This window comes from Nuphar pumila, chromosome 6 (assembly GCF_984573655.1).
Source record: "Nuphar pumila chromosome 6, dmNupPumi1.hap1.1, whole genome shotgun sequence".
In the NCBI taxonomy this organism is placed as follows: domain Eukaryota; kingdom Viridiplantae; phylum Streptophyta; class Magnoliopsida; order Nymphaeales; family Nymphaeaceae; genus Nuphar; species Nuphar pumila.
The window spans coordinates 862,975-887,995 of NC_143254.1; the positions used below are offsets into that span (position 1 = coordinate 862,975).

Sequence of the window (25,021 nt, forward strand, 5' to 3'; positions counted from 1 at the left end):
TAAAAAGGTTGAAAGTTACTTTTTTCATTTTGGGTTATAAATACCTTTTGATGGCCGACTTCTCCATTTGTCTAGAGACCATTAGAAGTGCATTTTTACTGTTTTTTAACCCAAAAAAGTGGGTTAACGTAAAAAAAGTGCATTTCCACCATTTTTCCACACAGAAAAATAGGTTAAGGTAAAAACTCTTTACTGAGTAAAATTATAATGCTACTCTCAAAAAAATTAAAGACTGATATCAAGGTAGAAATCAGGCTTCACACTCCTCCAACAAATATGGCATCAGATGATCCAGCATGACAATGGGGCACTCAAGTAATGAGTGAAACCCGATTGAAAATTGAGTACAACTACTGCCATAATATTTTTTTATGTAATATGAAAGTATGAGTCTTGTGGTATGTTCTTAATTGCAAGATATTTAATATTTTGCATTGTTCTTGTGAGATATGCATGCAATATTATCTATGATTCTATATTAGTTGATGTTTGATAATGTCTTATGTAGCTGATAGAGACCTAAATGCTGCATATGTGATTTTATGACTATATTTTGTGTAATTCATCATTGTTTCATGTGCTGTTTTTTTTAAAAAAAAATTGTTAATTTTTCTTGATTTTTTGGAAAATTTTTATTAACAATTTACAATACGTTTATGATACGATACAGTGTTACTTTAGGCCCGATAGATACAGGTAACAATACAATATTTACAACCTTGACATTATATTCACTTTATCACAAGAGTTGCTTATTGGAGTACCCGATGATTGCACTGCATTGCAACTCTGGACTAGACTGGTCTAGACATACTCCCAAATTTTTGGAATCCCGGATAATGTCAATCATGTAGTATCTGAATAAGATGAAGAGCATCACTGGCCAACTTGCTATGGTTGGCAATGAAGGATCAGACAAGAACTTGCTTCTTATATTTGACAATTTGAGGGACAAATTATACTATGAGTGATTCCTCTAGTGAAATCCTAACATTGTTTGTCCAAGGGAGATGCCCCCATTCTTACTTGCTTCATATGCACGAAGTCAAGTCATGTCAAAGTGAATTGTTGATTTAAAGAAGATCCCAGATATAATCAAGGGGCAACACAAAACAAGAATCAAGCCAAGAGTCAATCTGTAAGCCAGAGTAGTGCACAGAGTAGTGAAGAAGATCAAGTCCCAAAAGATAAGCAATTGTTACTTGCTGCCCTTGTTGGATTCAATTTAAGGCAGAATAAACAAGGAATATAGTATCTTGATTTCACATTACTGGTGATGAGTGTAAGTTTTCAACTTTGGTTCCTTATTATGGTAAAAGATATCATTGTTACTGGAGATGGAACTCGTCACCCCATCACACTGAAAATGTGTTTATTCCTCTTCTAAGTCTACCTCTCCAAATCTCTTCAATGTCTTTTTTGTTTCCAACATCAAGAAAAATCTTATTTTTGTTCTAAACTTGTGGATAATACCAATTCATGTGTGAAATTCGCTCTGTTCTCTGTTTGTGTCAAGGAGCTTCACATGAAAAAGATATTCACTGAAGGCAAAAGATCAAGAAATATGAACATCTTCAAAGAAGATCTTGCATCTAAATCAGCTGGCCATGTTTTGAAGCCTAAGTCCACCCATTTTTTTAGTACTTTCGGGGTCAAATAAAACCAATGTCTAGCACAGTCGTCATGCTCATTGTAGTCGTGGTTTCATTGAAAGATTGGTCGCTAATAAACTTATTCCCAAGTGTGTTTAGAATGTGAGTTTGCTAGTGTCATTTGTTCAAGTTGTCAAGTTGCAAAGTCATGTTCTTCCTTTTAATTCCTTGAATGAAAGAGCTTCAAAACCTTTTGAAATCATGCACTCTGATGTATGGGGACTGGCACCGAGTGTCTCTTCTTTCGGTAGTCGTTATTATGTTTCCTTTATTGATAACTTTTTTCGTTATACATGAATATATTTTATTAAACATAAACATGAAGCATTTAATATATTTACAAAATTCCATATGTTAGTTAAAAATTAATTCTCTATATCCATTCTGAATTTTAAGTGTGATGGTGGAGGCAAGTACTCTTAGAAAAAAATCATTACTTATCTTGAAAATAATGGACTCAATAAAAGAGTATATTGCCCTTACAACCCTCAGCAAAATGGATTAGCTGAGAGAAAGCATCATCATGTTGTTGAAAGTGCCCTAGCAATGTTACATGCCAGAAAGACTCCCTTATATCTTTGGACAAAAACTTTTTATTCAGTTGTGCACATTATAAATATGTTTGTTAAAATGTATTGTATAAGATTATATGTATATGTACATATTTATTTTTGGTTGTGTAATTTGGGTATTTCACCAGGGCTATTTTGGTCTTTTGTACATGTAATAGGTGTTGTCCATTAGGGACAGTTTTGGGCTTTTTTATCTTTTTATTCTATTTCTTTGTTTAGGGGCTCTATGGTCAATATGACCATAGAGTCGTTGAGGCTCTCCAACGGTCATAAATATGACCATTGGGGAGCTCCCAACGACTATATTGGGAGCTCCCCAATGCCCCCCACTTGTATATAAAGGGGCAATTGGCTACTTGTATAATGCTTGTTCTAAGCTTTTTGAATAACATTTTTTATTTTATATTTGTGCTCTTGCTCTCTTTTGTGAGGTTTATGTGTTAGCCCTTGGTGGCTCTTTTGTATTTAGCCCATAAGTGGCTTTTGTATATGTGGATATGTACATTTATAGCCCTTTTGTGGCATTGTGTCCGTGCACTTGTTATTTCATTACAATGTTGCTTATGAAGGTTTTAAATTACAAGTCTCCATATGATTCTCTACAAGCCTATTGGTGTATTCACTATGTCCATAAAGATAAGTCCTAGAAAAATAAATTTGAACCCAAAGGTCATGTTTATAAATTGTTGGCTATGCTAATAACTCTAAAGGGTACAGGTGCTATGATATTAAAAATAGATGTATTCGTATTTCTAGAAATGTATTTGATGAAAGTTTCTTTGAGTATGATTCCACTGCAGAATAGGTCCAAAAAACAAAGAAGGGCAGAATTGAGTATTACCAACCATGACTAAGTGAAAAATTGTTTTTAGAATCAAATAAAAGTCCTATATCACATGGAGGAGTGTTCCAGAAAAGGGGTGTTTCTACCTTCTATGAAGAAAATGCAGCTATACATGGGAGATATAAAGGACATGTATATACTAGAAGAGGTACAAGCATAAGGAAATGTGGACAATCATGAAGACCATCATCTCATGTGATGAAAACATAACGCAGAAGATCAAACAAGGTTAGGCATCCTATTGAGAGATGGGTAAGTTATGAAAATTTCAGTACAGATCATCAGACTTTCCTCGTGCAAATAAAAAAACAAGAAGAACCAGTTTCTTACTCGCAAGCTATCCAAAATAAGAAGCTAGTTGAAGTTATGAATAATAAAATGGAAGCATTATATAAATGCCAAACATGAGAAATTGTTAAAAAGCCTCCAGACAAGCATGTGTCAGGATCCAAGTGAGTTTATAAGATTAAATATAAATCAGATGAGACTACTGAAAAGTATAAGGCTCGACTTGTTGCAAAGGGTTTCACACAAGAATATGACGGATTATGATGAGACATTCTGTAACGCGCCAAAATTTCAAACTTGCGAACCTTTCAGAAAACAGGTAAGAGACTAAAAAAAATCTTTTTCCTCTAGAGTTTGTTCATAAAATCAGCGAAAGACTATTCTTTTGTTAATTCAGAAGGCAAGCTGACAACTTTGGGCACGTTAGCGAAAAGAACCAAAACTCACAAAATTCGGATATCTCAAGGAAAATTCGTTACAAACTCAAAACGTCCAGAACGCGAGCTAAGAGCAGGAAGAAGAAGTCTTGAAGTCATCTTGTCATTGCGCCATCGCTCGTGGTGTACCTAATCATCACCTATACCCATAGAATGGGTTAGTTTCGCAAAAAACTAGTAGGTGCATAAGAGAGACTACAGGAAACTGAATTAAGTACATTTAATTCAGTATGCTAAGTAGTTTAAAGCAGATATGCAGTTAAACAGGTAAGCAGTGTAAACGGGTAAATAGTGCAAGCGAGTAAGCGGTGCAAGCAGGTAAGCAGTTCAAAGCAAGTAAGCAGCGCAACTGTCAAAACGTAGTAAGACGATTCATTTGATCATAAGTTGTGAACTACCACGCAACAAGCTTGTTCTCGTTCCTAGAATGGGGTCTCTGCACCTAATCATTATTAGGTCATCGTTTGTTGCTCTCACTACTTCTAACAAACGTTTTGTCCTGAAACACCTTAAACTATTCCTATCTCTCAAGGCCTTACGCGACCAACTGTCACCGGTTATGACTCACTAAGGCATCATACTTTCTCAGAAAAAGCCCACCCTTCTATAGAAGGTCCAAAACATGATCTAAAATCAAATAAAGATCTGATTCTCATATCTGAGTCCTGCATAAAATCATGCTAAAACAGAAAGCCAAAACTATAGATTCATAAATGGTTATCCCAAACAATCTCGAAAGATCATCACAGCTCACCATAACCTTTTATGGTAATCAAAATCACAAGATCCACGTCGGATCGCTAGGTCTGGGAAAAAGTACGACCTCACAAGAAATTACCGCCCTAGAGGGTATACCCGGTCTTAGACGACACACTTCCTCACAGGAGTTCATCGTTTTTGTGGCTACCGGCTCTTGGACAGTGTACCTCCTCACAGAGATTCTACCGCTCTAGCAGGATTACCAGATCTGGAAAATGTACAACCTCACAAGGAATTACCGCCCTAGAGGGTATACCTGGTCTTGGACGACACACTTCCTCACAGGAGTTCACCGTCTTTGCGACTACCCGCTCTTGGACAGTGTACCTCCTCATAGAGATTCTACCACTCTAGATGGATCACCTGGTCTTGATCATACATACCCTCACAGAGAAACCTTTGGGAACCCGGTCCCCAACAAATGTCACATCCAATGAAAATCATTGTGATACATGCATCAACACAAATGACCGCTCTCAGGGTCGATAGCCATATAATAATTAACAAGATCAACGTCGGATCACCTGGTCTGGGGAATGTATAACCTCACAAGGAATTTCGCCCTAGATGGTAACCGAACAATTGACCGCTCTTGGGGTCACTAGCCACCAATATGGGCACAAGCATGTATATCAGTAATATGCAACGTATCCCTTCACATGGTAAAACAAAACACACGATCACCCATTCCTCCAATAAGGTTCCATGAACCATGAACATATTATCGCATACTCTCAACATTTCTTATCACGTGGCAGATCAATAATATCACGCAAAAGCATATAATATTACGCATTGAATTATTGCCACAAGGAACATTGCAATCCTCAAATGGGACCTCAAAGCATGCGTAAGCGACACATGAGAACACGCAGATATGGCAATCCAGCTGATTCTATAGGCGAAGAGTAACTAACTCTATCCGACAGCCAAACAAAACAATTGAATAAGACAAGCACTCATAACAATGCTCGTGATACATACAATTATCATCAAATGGCTCAGTCCATCAGCAAGTAATTAAATTAATCGTAAAGCATAAACCATTGCATCGCAAGCCATTCATAAGCTATACATGATAAGCAATTATACGGCAGCAGTTATATCACAATATTTAGGCAGCTTATAAGACAAGCGACCACATCAATCCTAGTTGCCACCAGTTTGTAGATTACGAGCTGTATGCAATCACATCGATCATAAGAGATGCAAGCCAAAAATTGCTACGTTACAACAAGCACCAAGCAGTTCGACCAAGGGGTAAAGCAAGTCACATGCTAATATGTAGCAACTAGCATAATGCTACTATTATAAGCACTTAACTAGTATGAGAAGCTAGTTATTACTCAGCAAAGAACTGCGTAAGCAGTTTAACCAAATAGAGTAATGCCTTGACAGGCGTGCATAGCTCAACGAGTAGCATACTGAACTATCGAGCAAGCGAGCAATCAACCAGTGTGAACAGACTTTATGTTTCGATATTACTGGCATGCGGGTACGCGCAGGCAAAAGATAGAAACAACTGAGACTAGTTCGGGCGTCTGTTATTCTATGTATTTTCAATAACCCGAATAGCTAGTTGAGTCCACACCTAAAGGGACGGCTTTAGCCGAGAGAGGATTCCCCAAAGGCAGGTAAGCAGTGCCACGGATGCATCCAACTTCTGCAGAAGTGTTGAGCGAACTATTGTAGCCCCTTTCCCCTAACTCCAATGACTGGGGAGGCCGGATCATTGCCCGTGGAGTGGTTGCTAACAACCTGTCCATTGGAGTTTTGTACCGTTTTATCCTCTCCCTTGACAGACAACAAGAAGCGAATGGGTGCGTTAGGGGTTGCTTAACTAATGACTCATTCTATGTTATGGTCTTTAAACCACTCAAGCATCTTGCCTGTGAAGGCGAATGTGAGGTCATTTTATGTGATTAAAGCATTGTGCATTCAGCACTGTTCGAGGTCGCACGACCGTCTCATCCGATCATCGCAGTACTAGCGTGTAGTGCACGACTACAAGTACTCTAGGATGAAAGGGGTATAGCTCCTCAATAAAAGTCTCATCAGAAGTGTTTCACAAAGATGTAATGCTTCTCAAACTATACTTTGACATTCTTTATCTTTTGAAACAGCCAACTTGTGTCAACATTTGGCATGCGATTTTCTAGAATCTCGTCCGCTATCGGGGTATCTACATGACTCTCATGACTCGATACCAGCATCGATAGACGGGATACGGGTTTCTCAACAGAACCCCCGCTAAGAAGTTCGCTCGAACCCCAATTCGAGATCACCCGAGATATGCCGAATGGACGAACAGAACCAGCCAATCACATCCTTCCAAATGCTTTGATTTGGGCAGTCTTTGTTGCTTTTGTGCAGCTCCCTAAATCTCAAGTCTACTATGTAGGAACTGCGTACACGAAGAGCCAGGATCCTTGCGAGGTATCTCTCTCCTTAGACAAGGATGTATCGTTAGCTCCCGACTGAACTCTTGTCACAGGAGGGAGAGTGGTAAATGCCTCTTGCATCCTCCGCGAGGATGCCTCAAACGCGTATGCAATGAGCAAAAACCTGAGCGTCATCTGCAATAGCAAGGCAGTAACAACACATATGCAAAAGCAAGAGCCTGGACGCAAAGCGCGACGGCAAAGTAAAGACTGTAAGCAAGAGTGCAATGCAAAACCTTTGCGCAATGCGCGATGACAAAGTAAAGACTGTAAGCAGGAGTGCAACGCAAAACCTTTGCACAATGCGCGACGGTAAAGTGAAGACTATAAGCAGGAGTGCAACGCAAAACCGTTGCACAATGCGCGATGGCAAAGTAAAGACTGTACGTAGGAGTGTAGCACAAAACCTTTGCGCAATGCGCGACGGCAAAGTAAAGATTGTAAGCAGGAGTGCAACGCAAAACCTTTGCACAATGCACGACGGCAAAGTAAAGACTGTAAGCAGGAGTGCAACGCAAAACCTTTACGCAATGCACGACGGCAAAGTAAAGACTGACAAAAAAGTAAAGGACAAGGATCGCGTATCCGTATCCTTGAGTTAAATGCGTACTCGTATAAATATATATATTTCTATATATATTTATTTAATGGTTCTTTTTAGTTAATTGAACTTAATTCAATTGTCCAAGTCATTCGTGCAATCTTTCCCTACCTTGGAGAGTTGCAAGCTTGCTGGCGTTCGCGGGTGTAAACGATGGACGGCTCGGGTCGCGGAGCGCAAGCGAGATCCGTCGTACAAGCTGCAAAAGTGACAATCTTAGCAAGCTAACACCAAAAATAGAAGGTCAGGAACACTGTCCTCGTCCTGACGTAAGGGAAGCAGAGGCAGGGGCATCGTGCCCTTGCGCACCTGCTATAAACGCAAGAAGCAGGAGCAGGGGCTGCGAGCCCCTGATGACCTGTTGTCAGCAGACTACGAAGAGGCAGTTAGAACAGTAAAAGGCCCCTGTCAGGGCCTGCTGGATGCGGGCGACGAACGGTGGCAGAGGCAGGGAGGCCTGCTCCCAGACATCAGAGCTGCAGAGGCAGGGGCAGAGGCACTACACCCTGCCTGCAAGGGTGCAAGAGACAGGGGCCTCACTCTTGCCGACAAAAAGCCACAGAGGCAGGGAGCTCATGCTCCCTGCCTGCCAAAACAGAAAAGGCAGGGGAGGGAGCAGAGGCTCCCTGCCGAACCTGCCTCAACAGGAAACAGGACAGGGGGCGCAGCCCCCCCCCACACTTGCTGAAAACGAGAAAGGCAGAGGCTCTGCCCCTGTCGGCAACAAGATCAAGGCAGGGGGACGAAGCCCCCTGCCAAAAAACAAATGAGATGCAGGGGGCTTCGCCCCCTGCCCGGAATCAGGAAGAAGGCAGGGGAGGCTTCGCCCCCTGCTGGGAAACCAAAGGAGGCAGAGGGAGCCTCGCCCCCTACTGGCAAAACACAAGGCAGAGGGGCGAAGCCCCCTGCCGATAAACACAGGAATGCAGGGGCCTCGCCCCCCGCCGAAAAACACAAGGCAGAGGTGCAAAGCCTCCTGCCGATAAACACAGGAAGGCAAAAGCCTCGCCCCCTGCCGATAAACACAGGAAGGCAAAAGCCTCGCCCCCTGCCGAAAAACACAAGGCAGAGGGGCGAAGCCCCCTGCCTATAAACACAAGAAGGCAGGGGCCTCACCCCCTGCCGAAAAACACAAGGCAAGGGGGCGAAGCCCCCTGCCGGAAATAACAAAAGCAGGGGGAGCCTCGCCCCCTGTCGACAAACACAAGAGGGCAGGGGGGCGAAGCCCCCTGCCGGAAGACAAAAAGAATGCAGAGGGGCTCGCCCCCTACCGGGAAAACAAGAGGCAGGGCTCCGCCCTTGTCTGAAAATCGCGCCGACACAGGGAGCGGCTCCTTGCCAGCAAAAGGAAAGAAAAAATGAGAGGGGGGGGGAACGGAAGAGAAAGAAAAGAAAAGGGGAAGAGGAGGCGGCGAAAGGAAAAGAAAAGGGGAAGAAGCATACCTGGTGGTAGCCGGAGGAGCTCGGCGGCGGCGGCGGCAACGTTGGCAGACGAGCGAGAGAGAGGGCGTCGGGCGAGAGTGACAGACCTCCTCGCTTCACTGTATAAGCAAGAGGGAGGCGGTCGGGGGAGAGAGTGCAGAGACTGAGAGACGAGAGGCGGTGAGGGGGTGAGGGGGGTTTCGTAACCCTTCTCCTGCCTGCCTCGCTGTCTCTAAATAAAACTTTTTTGTGTGTCTTACACATTCAACACTGTGGTTAAAACGAGGACAATACATATCTTCTTGTCTGTAGTTGTGGATTATGGCTGGATGTTAAACCAACTCAATGTTAAGAATGCTTTCTTACAAGCATACTGGAAAGAGGAGGTTTATATGGAACAATAGGGAAACACTGAAAATGATCCAATTTAATACGTATAAACTTAAAAGGGCTATATATAGCCTAAAGCAAGTCTCTCGTTCCTGGTTCAAGAGTTTTTCTTTGGAAATACAGAGACATGGCTTCTGCAGATCTTCCCTTGATCATTCCTTGTTCATCCACAAAGGTAAGGGATATATAACTGTTTTGTTAATATACGTGGATAATATTATTATTACATGGAGCTCAGATAAACACATTCAAGAAATAAAAGAAGTGCTAAATAAATGTTTCAAAATGAAGGATCTTTGTCGGTTGCAATACTTGTTAGTTGAAGTTGATAAGGGAAAAGATGCCCTGATCTTAACTCAGCACAAGTATATTATGGGTCTCTTATGCAAAACAGGTATGACTGATTGTAAGCCTCTGTTAACCCCTGTCCTGATACACCAACAATTGAGTGTTAGTGACAGAGAAATGTATACTGAATACAAGAGTATTGTTAGGATGTTGCAATATCTCACTTTCATAAGGCTAGATGTTGTGCATGCAGTAAACCAAGAGTCTCAATTCATGCATCAACCAAGAACTACCCATATGCTATGTAGTCAAAAGCACCAACTAGTCCGCTTAGTCGGTCTAGGCTAAGTAAAATGTGTAGGCTTTGCAATCCCTAGGTGGGTACCTTAAAAGGTACTAATTTTGCTGACTAGGCACCGACTAAGGCACCTGGTTGGCGATTAAGCTGCCTTTGCCTAGGCACGAGGGCAGTTTAGTTATTTATTATTCATATATATATTGTTATGTTTTTTGTATATATATAATTATATGTAAGTGTGTGTGTTTGTGTGATTTGTTATGTGAAATCATGAACACATGCTTAGTTATTATATTTATATATGTGTGTACTTTGGTTTTGGGGATTTCTTTTCTGAAACATTGAAAGCATGCATAATTAATTTTAATTGATTATGTTTTTTTATATAAGTGTGTTTCTTTCTAATAAATTTTTCTATAAAAATCTGAAAGCACAGACTAAAATCCCACTACTTATTAACCAACTACTGCATGCACACAGGTCCCAAATCACAACATAAGCACACCTGAGTCATAATTAAAAAAAAATATTTCTAAAACAATTCAGCTTGCGACCCTAACAATGGGCAAACATAAAGAAAATAAATTCATCTCACCATGCCATATAAAAAAAGGATATGAACAGTGTCAATAGAGGACAATCCAAAAAGAACAGCACTAAGCATGGAAGAATAAGCAACCAAGTGGCTGCCAGATCCAGAAAAGTTGGGAGGTTCAGGAGGTGATAAAAGCTTCACAAGGATTTGTACTGTGTGCTCCTGAAGAAAACCATAAACTGTAAGCAAGCAAATAAAACAAATTAAGAGCATGAAACTAAAGCATTTGGCAAATATTAAATTAAACGAGTCAAAACCTATTCAATAGTTGAGAATCTGATAGACAAAACAAGATGTGAAAGCACCCAAATCTAGATTTGTCATCTACAACCAGCACGATACTCTGTCACACAAACATGGATAATTCAGGTCTCATGCTTGTAAAACACACTGAAACCATACAATTAGACACCTCCAGGTAAATTCAGAATAATCAGGAAAACTTCTAATGAATAAATTTTTTGAAAACTGGCAACTAAACATATAAGTAGAGTGAAGTGCAAAGAAAGCCTATATAGGTTCTTAAAGAGAATGACTGTCTGGGTTGGAATCATTCCTTTGTTCTATTTACTATAAGCTAAATCAGTATATACTTTGGTTTATAAGGATTATGTGGTAGAAGTAGGTTGCCAAATCGAGAAGCTATGCAGGAACCAGAAGCAAGAAACAAGGTGCTTTTAAGTATATTTGAAACAGGAAGCAAGAACTAATTAAGAAGCATTTTAGAAGTGAATCAAGAAGCTTGTAAAATAAATGAAGATTCAAAGTTGTTATAATATATGATCCTACTAATTCATCTAAATTTTATTAACTACTTTTTTTAATATTTACACACATATACTTATTGGACCTAAAATAATTTTGTTTACTATATTATAGAATTATTTTATTATATATCAAATACAAAAACAAAAGCAAAACTTTGTTTGAACATACCTTAGAAAAAATATATATTATAGTAACTAGTAAGCAGTAAATAACAAATGAAGTTTAGCATAATACACTTATGAATTATATCACAAAGAGTGCATAATAGCACATATGTTCATATGATGAGGAAAAGGTTCTGAACACTTGGCCTTGACTTATTTCTTAGATTAACATAAAATACCTTTGAGTCTAAGTCACAGGGATTCGGCCAACCAGGTGCCGCACCCGTGTCGACGCGACGCGGGTGCACGTGCGGGTGCGACACCAGGTGCGGTCAACGCACCTAGGGTCATTTTTGTCCAATTTTTGGACCTTAAAAAAAATATGCCCGATGAAATGGGCTGCGGATAGGAGGATTAGGGAAAAAAAATTTGCCCTCATCCTCCCTTCATCTCCTCCCGACCTCTCCTCCTGAAGCCGAAGTCGGCGACCTCTCCGTCGGACCCCGACGTTGACGACAACCTCTGCACCGGACCTCTCCTCCTCTGGTACTCTCTCTCACTCGCTCTGTCTCTCACTCTCAATCTCTCTGTCTCTCTTCTCTCGCTCTCTCCATCTCTCACTTACTCTTACTCGCTCTCTCTATCTCTCCATCTCTCTTCTCCTTCTGTCTCTGTCTCTCGCTCCATCTCTATCTCTTCTCTCACTCTCAATCTCAATCTCTCTGTCTCTCGTTGTCGGCCTAAGTGGCAGCCGGCCTGAGGAGAAGGTGCTGACCCCTTCGTTCCAACCTGGGTTTTTTGAAGTTATGGAGATGAACGACGGGTTTTAGAAGAAAATGAGTAAGCACGTGAAGGAACGAGAGTTGACGTGGTTTTTCTATCGTTTTGTGTATTTTTTCGATTTTGATGTTAGTTTTCGTTGTTTTTCAGGTGTGTTTGTGATATGCTTTTGAAAGTGGGCCTCATTTTTTAATTCTCAGGATTGAACGGTGCAGGATTTTCCCAAGTGTGTTAGTTTTGGATTTTTTTTTCTTTATTCTTTATTCTTTTTTGCTTTTCTGCGAGTTCTGGTTTCCTTTTCGCGTACTTCTTTACCTGTTTGAGTATTTTCTGGTGTTTTTCTTTTGTTTTTTGTTTTTTGTTTTCTGTTTTCTGCTTTTTTGCGAGTTTTGGCTTCCTTTTCGGTTTCTTCTTAACTTGTTTGAGTATTTTTTGTCGTTTTGCTTTTGTTTTTGGTAGTTTAACTGCTGGTTTTTCATCTTTTTCTAATGAGTTTTTCATTTTGTAGATGTATTTCTCGTCATTTTCTAGTGAATGTATGCATTTTTTTGTTAAAGATCTAAATCGTGAAATTGAGCTTCTCTTCTTTCAATTTCAAAGAAAACTCAAAAGTTTTTGTGGATTCCTGAGTCATTATTTTCATGTTTTTCTCATCGTTCTTTGGATCTGCTTGTGTCTGTGTTTTGCAGGAAGTCATCAGGCACAAAAAACTTTTTGAGTGAAGGTAAGAGATAGGGACAAGCTTTGCAACTTTTCATGCATTTTTTTATTTTGATTTTGAATTTGATTTATGTTGTTCACTATTGGATGCTTTCTTTATACATATTTAATTTTTAGCGGGGTTCTCTATATTTTTGAAATCGCGGTGATAAATCTTGACATCAAAAAAATTGATTTGTGATAGAGATTTTTGGAATATCGTGCAATTTGCTTTCAATTTATAAGTTTGTCATTAGTTCATGAAATCTGATTTAATCGTGTAAGGTGAATTTATTTTCTCCTCCATGGTTCTCTAGAAAATTGGTGTGAGTGTATATATAGAAAATAAATAAATACAAATATAAATATCAATTTATATATTTGTATTGAGCACAAAAGCTCAAAAAATTTTCCTTTCGCTTTCCTCCAAGGATATGATACGGTTTGCAGTTTCTGAAAAGTTCAAACAGTTGTGAGTGTGAAAAGTCCATGATGAAGGAAAGAAAAACTGAACTTGTTATTTTCTTTTGCACCTATTTGGCACACTAACTCATCGTCATATACGTTGTGTAGGATATACTTTTGGTATGTAATTATGCATTTTTTGCTTCTTTTGTTAGTATACTATATAATTTACTTCTTTTCTGCTTTACTTATTTGATTGTTTTTATAATTGTGGTGTTGGTTTTTAACTTTTTATGATGTAGAATAGAATTGTATATTGTTAATTTGATTTATTGCATGCATGATGATGAATTGATTTGATGATATTGTAATAATTGTTTTTTATTTCATTAGTGTTACTGTTGTTAACTGTTAAAACTTAAAAATTATATATATATATATAATTTTTTATATTTTTGCTGCACCCTCGCACCCTCGCACCCCCACACCCAAGTTTTTTGAAAGTGCCGCACCCGCACCCGCACCCATGTGACATAGCTTTGAGTTTATAAAGATAAAAACACTTTTGAATTAAGAAAATATAGAAAATATATTGCCATTTCATTCCCAATGTGCCCATGATGTAAGCACAAGGCAGGTTGTTACCTAGCGTGTATCATCTGACAATAATACAGTATGGTGTGGACCAACCGGAGGAGGTATGCATACAAGTACAAAAGCATGAGGTATTGAGCTTTCTACAGTCCTCACGTAAATAACTCACACGAAGAGGGAAAGATCTTTTTTTTAACTTTCTTCTATAGGGACCAGTCAATTATTCACTATTGAATGACTGGCTGAGCACTGAAATCCTATCACGAGTATTGTATGCATACAAAGTATCTTCAGGCCCCTCCACAACCCCTAATTGGATTCCCCTGCAGTGAATCCCAGTAAAAAGATTTATTGTTCAATCTAATTAAAATAGGTCAACTATGTGTTGTTATTATAGGAATTACAGTTCATTAATTATGCAAATGTGTCAAATTTTAATCAAAGTTCAATTCTTATATTGAAATTTTGATGTCATTGAAAGTGTGCTTCTTATAATAGATGAAACCCAGTTTCAGAAACACTTAGCTTCTGGCTTCTGAAGCAGTATCCCTAGATAGGTAGAAGCTTCCACTAGACATGGGTAGAACATGTCAAAAATTTAGATTTTATGATAAAAACCAAGATTGATGTTCTATGTTATTGAAATTTGTTTGTAGTTATGTTACTGCAATCACCTGGTTTTGCCAATCCAATCCAACATGAGCCTCCATCAAGGTTCTTTTTGGTACGCTGGTATTTGGCAGTGAAATGCCAAACCATAGATTTGTCAAATCCAGGATTTGGAAGCCTTGGGATTTGCCAAATCCATCAGTTATTTGAAATCATCTTTTGGATTCCGACTGGGGTTGGCATTTCCCTGCCAACTACCAGCTCCCAAACAGCCAACAGAAAAGTTTAAGTTAGAAAATCCATCATTTTAGTAACACAATGGTCTTCACCCTGAAGCATGTTTAGTTTCAGGTAAAGGGTCACCGAAAGCTGAAACAGAAGTAAAAAGTATTGACAAATATAACCATAATTTAAAACCTAACCATTAAAGTAGCTGGAACAAAATCTAAACTACAAGACGGTAATATGCAAGCATCAGATACATGACATAAATGCATGACATGTTACTGATTTTTCGTACAAACTACCAGCAATAAACATGAAAATGGGCGACTTGACTGAAAATGGAGAGAAAGCAACATGTTGAATTGGCTGCATACTAAATGCAAAATCACTGACTAGATCATATCCAGTAGCTCTCATGACATTCAGGAAAATTTATAGCACTTCTAGGTTATGTGAAAAGACCACCAACTACACAGTAATTGTTAGACCAAATTCCCCAGGTATAAAAAAATTTATGCTTCAGAGCAAGTGCATATTGCCAATTAAACTAAAAACTAGACTTTATCTTTAATCACCTGGATATTCCATCCACGTATCAAAGATGCACCACATAAAATCTTAGCTGCAGCAGATTTCTCATCCTCTACTCCATTTAAAGCAATGTGATACAGTTTTTCAAGCTCCGCTAAGCTTCAATACAAAAGGAAAAGGTCAGAAGACAACCACAAATAACCAACATGCCCTCAATGGAGGTGAACATTTTGGCATATTTGCTAATTATTTCAATTGGTTGCCAGATATTAAACCTTTCTAACCATCCGCTATACCTTGAAGCAGGAGTTGAGCTGAGTGCTTGTCTAAGTGAACTTGTTAATGGGGCCCCATCCATGAAGTTTGACCAAGGAGATCCCTGTGATATCATGGAGTCTTTTGAAGCATTTGGTGACACACTTACATACCCGGGCCAAAAGTATGAAGAAGTATCAATAAATTTCCTTGTAATACACGCTTCAACTATGAGATGCCACATATTCCCAACTGCAAGGGAAAAGGATTCTGAGAAAATGACATCAACCATGAAATAACAATGAAGGAAACAGTGACTTCGTACTGTGTAAAATAAATGACATCCAAAACCATTTTCATACAAAAGCATGACTGTCATACAATCTGGCATGGTACCTACCGGTGGTGTCCAGCCTCATTCAGCCATTCAAGATCTGCAATAGCACTATCCTCTATCTCTGTCTAACTTCAAAGAAAGGGGATTTCAATGCCCTAAATTCATGTTCTGCCATCAATTTTTGGGTTCTTTTCCTGGTAATTTCTTATTTTTTTTTCTTTTACGATTTGGATTCATGTTTTGCATGTCTTCTTTCTAGGTTTGACAGAGTACTGGGTTGTTGTGATTAAGGTTAACATGCTTCTGATACAGGAAAAGGGTTGAAATATTAGTGACTAATATCATCTCTCATTCAAAATTAAGCATCCTCAGTTGAGATTCAGAGTAGGATGGCATGGGGCGTGATTGTCAGTGGCATTCCTTTTCAGATGTGGTGGGCAATGTAGAATAGCTGTTTCACTTCCGATTTCTGATGATGGTTAGTAAATAGCAGGGAACAACACTCTTTGCTGGCCCTTCTACTAGAAACTTTCAGTTGAGATGTAATTTGTAGGGAGTTTTTTCTATTTTGTTTTACTGTGGTGGCTTTCTGGTGATGTGGGGCAACCATCGAATGAAGGGGAGGAGGGGTTGTTGGAATTGTTAATATATATATATATATATATATATATATATATATATATATATATATATATATATATATATAACCGAAATACTCATCAGGGGTATTTTGGTCATTTCAGCTGTAATAGGCGTCAGCCCATTAGGGGCTGACTATGGCTTTTTGTTTATTTTATTTTTTTGTATTTTTTACCTTTTTGTAAAGTGATGGGGAAGCTCCAACTAGCTGTTGGAGCTGCTCCCAACCGTCACAAATGTGCCGGTTGGGAGCAGCCCAACAGCTAGTTGGGCTGCTCCCTTGTAGCACCTTATGTTATAAATAGGCCTCTAAGGCCCACGTAATTCCAACTCTTTAAGAGAGTATTTTCTATGCAATAACAGGAATATTTTTTACCCTTGTATGGGTGGAGTGGCTTAATCAATCAAGTGTTTCCCTTGATTGATTGTATTCTTGCAAGTCCATAAGTGACGTATCTTTGCACTTGTTCCATTTCATTACATGGTATCAGAGCTATGGTGCTCTTGAAGTATTATTCATTAGGATAATATCAAGAGGAGGATCATGAGCTTGGTAGAGCATCGGATTGTGGATTGTTGCATCGGGAAGCGCACTATCAAAGAGCTTCTGAACAAATCTTGTGTTATCTCTCTCCCACACTAGGAGTTATAAACCTCCTCACTTTGTGAAAAATGAGAATGGAAGAAATTTCAATGACTATGAAAGAAGTCAAAGCGATAAAAGAAGTGATCATGAATACAAGAAGGATGGCAAAATCATATGTTACCATTGCTATGAACCAGGACACATCAAGCCATTATGCCCCAAAAGAAGGAAAAAAGATCATAGAGATTATGAAAAGGTTGTTTCGGTGAGAACATCCTTTGAAAAAAATGATGTAGACGACTCCAAATGCATTGGCGCAACTAATTGAGGTACTACAACTAATGTTCAAACTTCAAAACTCAAGCTTCTTCCTTCTCGGAAGCGGTTGTATCCACAAGTGGTAACCCTGGTAAGACTTCTTGGATCCTTGACTCTGGCGTCTCTTTCTATATGACTCCAAATGAATTCATATTATCCGAATGTCATAATAACCCAAATAACTCTTATGTTTCAACCATCGATGAAACTTACTTAAAATTAAAAGTTTTGGGGTTTTTCAAAAACAACGAACCTTTTATATACTAAATATTTGAGTAGTACCAAAATTGAATTTAAATCTTTTATTTGTTTCTCAAAATACATATCATGGATGTAAAGTCTTGTTTTCATCTAATAATTGTTTAATATAAGATCTCCAGTCCGAGAAACCGATTGGGCGAGGCCATAGAAGAGATCTCTATGTTATGGACAATCATGAGTTATCAAAACATTTTTTTTGTAATTTTGTGGAAAAGAAAATATAGAAAATTGACACAAAACACTAGGACATCCTAATGTATCCAAATTACAGTTGTTTTCATTTCTTACAAGTTATAAAGAAAGAGATTTTGTTTGTGAAGATTACATTCTTGGAAAAATGAAGGCTTTAACCTTTGGGCCAAGACATTTTATATCTAAAAATCCATTTAAGTTAGTACATTCGGATGTATGGGGACCGGCTCCTGTTGTATCCAAAGGAGGAGTATGTTATTATGTTGTGTTTGTGGATGATTATAGTAGACACTCTTGGATATTTTTTCTCAAACAAAAATCTGAAGTATTTGATTGTTTAAAAAAAATCATTGCTATACAAAGACTCAATTTAAAACCAATATTCAAATTTTTATAATCGATTCTGTGGGAGAATTTGTCAAAAGAGTTCAAAAATTACCTTGACCTACATAGGATTATTCATTAAAAAATTTGTCTGTACACTCAACAAAATGGACTAGCTGAAAGGAAGCATAGACATATTGTTGAGACCACTAGAACACTTCTTATATCAAGAAATGTTCCAAAAATGTTTTGGGCCGAAGTCGTCCTTACGACAGTTTATTTGATAAATAGAATACCTTTAAAAAACATTGAAAATATCTCTCCTATTAAAAAATTATTTAAAATATCCCTTGATTATAAAAGGTTGAGTCTTTTGTTGTAAATGTTTTGTCCTTACCAATAAAAACGATAAACTTTTCCCAAAAGCAATTCCTTATATTTTTTTAGGCTATGTCGAAAAGCAAAAGGGATATAGATGTTATGACATTGAAAGGAACAAATTATATGTTTCAAGAAATGTTACTTTTCCGGAAAACGAAAATGGGTTTGGCAAAGAGAAAATCCAAGAGAATTGTGATTATTCATTTCTTTTTTACCTTGTCAATGAACATAAAATATGTGAAAACATTCATGATGTGAATAAGAGTGACAATGAGAACACTCATAATGCACATGAGAATGGGAATGAGGGTATTGATAATATAGACCTATCTCATAGTAAAATACAATAATATACTCGACATACCGAAGACCATCCACCATGTGCTTTAAAAAGATATTCCCAAAATCAAGATGTAGATTCTTCTACTATTAGAAAATCCATGAGAATTTCAAAATCTCCTAGTAGATTTGTATCCTATGATTCTTTTAAACCTAGGTATAGATCGTGTCTAATGGTCATACACTCATATATAGAACCAACTTCCTACCATGATACTAAAAATCATCAAGAATGGATTGTAAAAGTATCTTCAACAAGATACTATAATCAAGACCCAATATTTTTTATGAAAGATAAGTGCACACATGTACAATAAGAACACTTGTGCACAAAAGCACAAATCAATCAATCTCACAAATGCACACTAAAAAAATGATAAAAGTCTTTATGGAACACTTGGGCTTTGACCCAAAGCCATAGCCGAACTCAAGGGGGAATACCCCTATTTATACACAATGGGAGGGCATGGAGGGGCTCCCAATATGATCGTTGGGACCCCTCCAACGGTTATAATTATAACCGTTGGAGGGCCCCTCGATGTGCTAAAAGCTAAAAGTGAGAATAAAAACAAAAAAAAAACAAAAAAGGAGAAATTACATAAATATTCTCAAAAAAGAATGTGTAAAATGATGAATATACCCTTATGGATAAAGAGAAATAAATATATATTTTATATATATAATAGGTAGATACATATACATATATTATATATATATTACCTTATATATATATATAATATATATTGGATTACAAGGTTTGATTACATAATTTAACACCCCCCTCAAACATAGGGCAGGATGATCGAAAGTTTGTCAAGGAGGAAATTGAACCGTGGAGCACACAAAGCTTTGGTGAAGAAATCTGTCAATTGATATTCTGAAGTTACATATGGAAGATCTATAACTCCTTTCAGATACGCTTCCCGAACATAGTGACAATCCATCTTAATGTGTTTAGTCCGCTCATGAAAGGTATGATTTTTGGCAATGTATATTGCACTCTTGTTATCAATGCATAGCTTGGTGGGCCCTTCTATTGTAATCCCCATGTCTTCTAATAGCTGATGAATTCATACAATTTTCATGGTAGTAGTTGTCATGGCACGATATTCAACTTCGGTTGAGGACAAAGACACTTTTTGTTGCTTCTTGCATCTCCATGAGATCAATGAATCTCTTAGAAACACACAAAAGCCAGTGGTGGAGTGACGGTTATTTGGGTCACCTCCCCAGTCAGAGTCAGTATAAGCAATTAATTTTAATTCAGAAGAGCAAGATAAGAATACTCATTTATTTAATGTACCCTTTATATATCTTACGACCCGCAGAATTGCACTCATGTGAACCGATGTTGGTGCATGTTAAAACTGACTTGCAGTATGAACTGCATGAGAAATACTTGGTCTAGTAATACTCAGATACATCAATGATCCCACAAGCTGTCTCTAGGGGGTGGGATCAAGGAGAGGAATACCATCATCAATCTTCATTTTGGCTCCCACTATAGCAGGAGTTCCACAAACCTTATCATCCGTAATACCTGATATGTCAATAATCTCAGGGGCAAGCTTAGTTTGAGATAAAAAATACTCTCTATGAGAGTATACTACTTTAATACCCAAAATATAAGTTAGGAATCCCAAATCAGACATTTCAAATCTATCCTTCAAAATTGCTTTTATGCTTTTAACCCCTTTAGAATCACTTCTGGTTATAAGCATGTTATCCCCATATAAAAGCATAATTGACAATCCCGGCATTGGTTTTTCTAACAAATAAGGCAGTGTCAGTGAAACATGAAGAAAACCCATTTTCTAACATTACGGAGTTAAACCTATCATATCAAGCCTTGGGGGCTTGTTTTAAACCATAGAGTGCTTTGTGAAGGCGAAGCACTTTCTCTTTGAGAGTCTTCATTCCTGGTGAAGCATCCATATATACTTCTTCATTCAAATCACCATTTAGGAAGGCGTTTTTAACATCCATTTGATAGATGTTCCATTTGTTGATTGAGGCAACGGTGATGAGACATCAAACAGTGACCATTCGGGCAACAAGGGCAAAAGTTTCTTCATAGTTAATTCCATATTCTTGACTATATCCCTTAGCAACTAACCTTGTCTTATATCTCTCAAGAGATCCATCGCTTTTAGTTTTTACTTTAAGAAGATCTTGAAATTCCCAAGTCTTGTCTCTTCTTAGAGCACCAAGTTCATTCTTAATAGCTTCTACCCATTCAGAACATTTTTGTGCTTCCTCAAAATTTCTAGGTTCTATGTAAGAATGAATGGCACTAAGACAGGCCATTAGGTGAAAAAGAGTCATATGAAATAAACCTAGAGGAAGCTTTCCTATGTCTTTCGGTTCTTCGCAGGTTATCCTCTTTTGGAGAGACAGTCCTACTGGTGTCATCATATCTTTCAAGAGCACTTCTGAAGGTGTTTCTATCTCTATGGACATAGGTGATGGGCTCTCTAGATGATCCCTCATCGATATGTTGATAAGGGGGAGAGGGTAGAGAGGTGATAGTTTCCTCGGTTTCATTATCGCTTGAGTTATTCTGAGTTGACTCATCATCATTTGTATCATCATCTTTAGCTAACATTTCAAATAAAAAGGAATAATCCACGTTCTCATCATGAGAAACAAGACTTTCAAAACCACTAAGATTTTCCAAAAAACTCACATTTCTGGAGACATACAATTTGTCATTTTTAATATCATAACACCAAAAACCCTTTTGGGTTTTCGAATAACCAAGAAAGGCGCAAGGAATGGCCTTTGGGGAAAGCTTATCATTTTTATCCGTAAGGACAAAACATTTACATCCAAATACCCTTAACCTGATGTAGTCAGGTTCCTTCTGGTATAATTTTTCAAAAGGGGAAATTTTGTTCAAATTTTTTGATGGAAGTCTATTTATGAGATAGACCGATGCAAGGGTTGCCTCAGCCCAGAGTTTTTTTGGAATGTTTTGTGAAATAAGCAAAGTTCGAGTTGTTTCAATAATATGCTTATGCTTTCGTTCGGCTAATCCATTTTGTTGAGGGGTTTTTGGACAAGATTTTTTGATAAAGAATACCATAACTTTCAAGATAACTCTTGAATTCATTTGATAGGTATTCTCCTCCAGAGTCGGATCTAAGGATTTTTTAAGTTCTCATTAAATTGATTTAAGATCATCATATGAAAAGTTTTGAAAGTCGAAAAAACTTCATGCTTATGTTTGAGAAAGTATATTCAACAATATCTAGTGTAATCATCAACAAAAATCACATAATATGAGAATCCTCCTTTAGATATCACAGGAGCTGGACCCCATACATCGGAATGAACGATTTCAAAAGGTTTCCTTGTAAACATGGATCTTTGATAAAAGGGTAAACTTTTTATTTTCCCAAGAATACATTCATTACATGTAAAATCTCCTTTACAAAGATGTTTAACAAAAGGTAAATATGAGATTTTAACAATATTTGAATGTCTAAGTCTCTTATGCCACACATGAATATCTTTATTTTGGACAACATTACAAAATTGATTCTTGAGAACTTGGAGAAAATCGACATAGTAGAGATCTCATTTCCTAGAGTCTTCCTCAATCAACCTCCCGGACCGACGATTCTGTATCCAACATTTATCAGAAGAAAATTTTATATCGCAACCATGGTCCGAGAGTTGAGAAACCGAAAGCAAATTCAAATTTAGTTTTGGTATGAGTCTAATTTTTGGAATAAAAAAATCTTGTTTTTCGAAATTACCTATTCATTTAATTTCAAGGGGTGTCCCATCCGCTGTTGAGACAAAAGATGAAAAAGAATTTTTAGAGTATTCAGAAAGAGAACAAGCACTTTGGGTCATATGAAATGAAGCCCCGGAGTCTAAGAGCCAAGATGTCTTACCGGAAGGGGAAGAGGTTGACATAACGGCTCCGAAAATTCCTCCCTTGAGAAGAGGTTGAAGAGCTTCCATAAATTGTTGTAGAGAGAAACCCATTTGAAGAGGATGGTCGTTCTTCCGGTTGAGAGGTGGTGGCCATTGCAAGCAATTTCTTCCATTTTGGGCAAATTGGTTTGATATGCCCCGGTCCTTTACAAAAATTACAAGTTAATTTGCTATAGTTGCTCTTTTCATTTTGTCAATTTTCTCCTTGATTTTGATTCTTAAAATGAGGAGGTTTGTAAGTCTTCACATGGTTACCCGGTCTTGAAACGACATTCACCCCTTCACTTTCTTCTTGAATAGAGGAGGTTGCAAGGATGCTAAGATTGCTTTTACTAATGCCCACACGGGTTTCTTCCCCACTCAATTTGGTAATAACATCGTCAATGGCGGGAGATGTGAAAGAGGAAAGAAGAGACGACCGAATTTGTTCGAATTCGGGTCTAAGACCATTTAGGAAGTTAAAAAATCGATGTTTCTCAAGTTGTTTGTGTCTAAGCTCGATAGCTTCACCACTCCATTTGGGTTCAAGCATAGCAAGCTTATCCCAAATGGAAAACAATTCGGCAAAGTATTCCCGAATAGTCATCTCATTTTGTTGTAAGGTAAAAGCCCTTTTTTGAAGGTAGTACTTGTGGGATAAATCTCTTGAAGTATACATTTTTTCAAGATATAGCCAAACTTCGGAAGCTTTCTTGAATTTGATGATGTTGGCATTGAACTTAGTTTCAACGGATGAGAAAAACCAAGATAAGATTTTGAAGTTTTTCATTTTTCATTCGTCATGTTTTTTTGAATAATCTTCAAGAGTTATTCGTCTCTCTTCTCCTTCGAGAATCTTTATAACTCCTTTTTCCATAATGATAATTTTTTGTTGGGGTTTCGGTATCGAACCTTGAACATACCCCCAAAGCCCCTTCCCTTTAATATGGGCTTTCATATTACCGGCCCAAACATGATAGTTTGAACCATTGAGTTTAAACCCGAGAGAGAAGTGAGAGTCTTTTTCGCCCATTAGAGATGATAGAAATAAAAAAAGAACGCGTACCTCAATAGATTTTTAAGTCTTTCTTGACAAGGAAGACTTCTAAAATATTGGTCGAAAGAAATGATCCACTCCAAATTTTAATAGCTTGAAGGCACATTTTTTGAGGCACCCAAGAATGTGGAGAAATGCATGATCTCCCTTCCTCAAAACTAGGGGTGGCAATCGTGTCGGGTTGGCGGGTCAGCATACCTCAACCCAAACCCGACCCGTTTATTAAACGGGTCGGCTGTGGCAAACACGAACCCGACCCATTTAATAAACGGGTAACCCGACACGACCCGCCAACCCATTCAATAAATGGGTTGGGTCGGGTAAACGGGTTCTCAGGTTGGCAGGTCGGGTTGGCGGGTCGGGTTGGCGGGTCGACGGGTCGGGTTGGCGGATTGGCAGACAGGTTGACGGGTTGGTATACCCCCAACCCGAACCCGACCTGTTTAATAAATGGGTTACGCGGGTCAACCCGTTTATTAAACGGGTTGGCTTAAGCCCAACCCGAACCCGCCTAAGAGGCGGGTTGACGGGTCGTGTCAGGTTTTGCCACCCCTACTCAAAACCTTAGCTCTGATACCATGTAAAAGTATCTTCAACAAGATACTATAATCAAGACCCAATATTCTTGACGAAAGATAAATGCATACATGCACAATAAGAACACAAGAACACTTGTGCACAAAAGCACAAATCAATCAATCTCACAAATGCACACTAAAAAAATGATAAGAGTCTTTATTGAACACTTGGGCTTTGACTTAAAGCTATAGCCGAACTCAAGGGGGAATACCCCTATTTATACACAATGGGAGGGCATGGAGGGGCTCCCAATATGATCGTTGGGACCCCTCCAACGGTTATAATTATAATCGTTGGAGGGCCCAACGATCATGTTTGGTGGGCCCCTCCATATGCTAAAAGCTAAAAGTGAAAGAATAAAAGAAAAAAGAAAAGGAAAGAAAAAAGAAAACAAAAAAAATGAGAAATTACATACATATTCTCAAAAAAGAATATGTGTAAAATGATGAATATACCCTTACGGCTAAAGATAAATAAATATATATTTTATATATATAATGGGTAGATACATATACATATTATATATA

At 38.2% G+C, this 25,021-nt stretch overlaps 1 protein-coding gene across 2 annotated transcripts in view; it reads right to left on the reverse strand.

The window, feature by feature from the left end:
• LOC149833596 (mediator of RNA polymerase II transcription subunit 33A-like) overlaps nt 1–25,021 on the reverse strand; it is a 78,627-nt gene that overhangs the window by 18,544 nt on the left and 35,062 nt on the right. For both annotated transcript variants that reach the window (XM_090010879.1, XM_090010878.1), the window contains exons 7-9: nt 15,599–15,809; nt 15,347–15,461; nt 10,588–10,749 (exon numbers count right to left, since the gene is read on the reverse strand). In XM_090010879.1, coding sequence (XP_089867005.1) covers nt 10,588–10,749; nt 15,347–15,461; nt 15,599–15,809 — 488 coding nt within the window. The remainder of the gene's footprint in view (nt 1–10,587; nt 10,750–15,346; nt 15,462–15,598; nt 15,810–25,021) is intronic.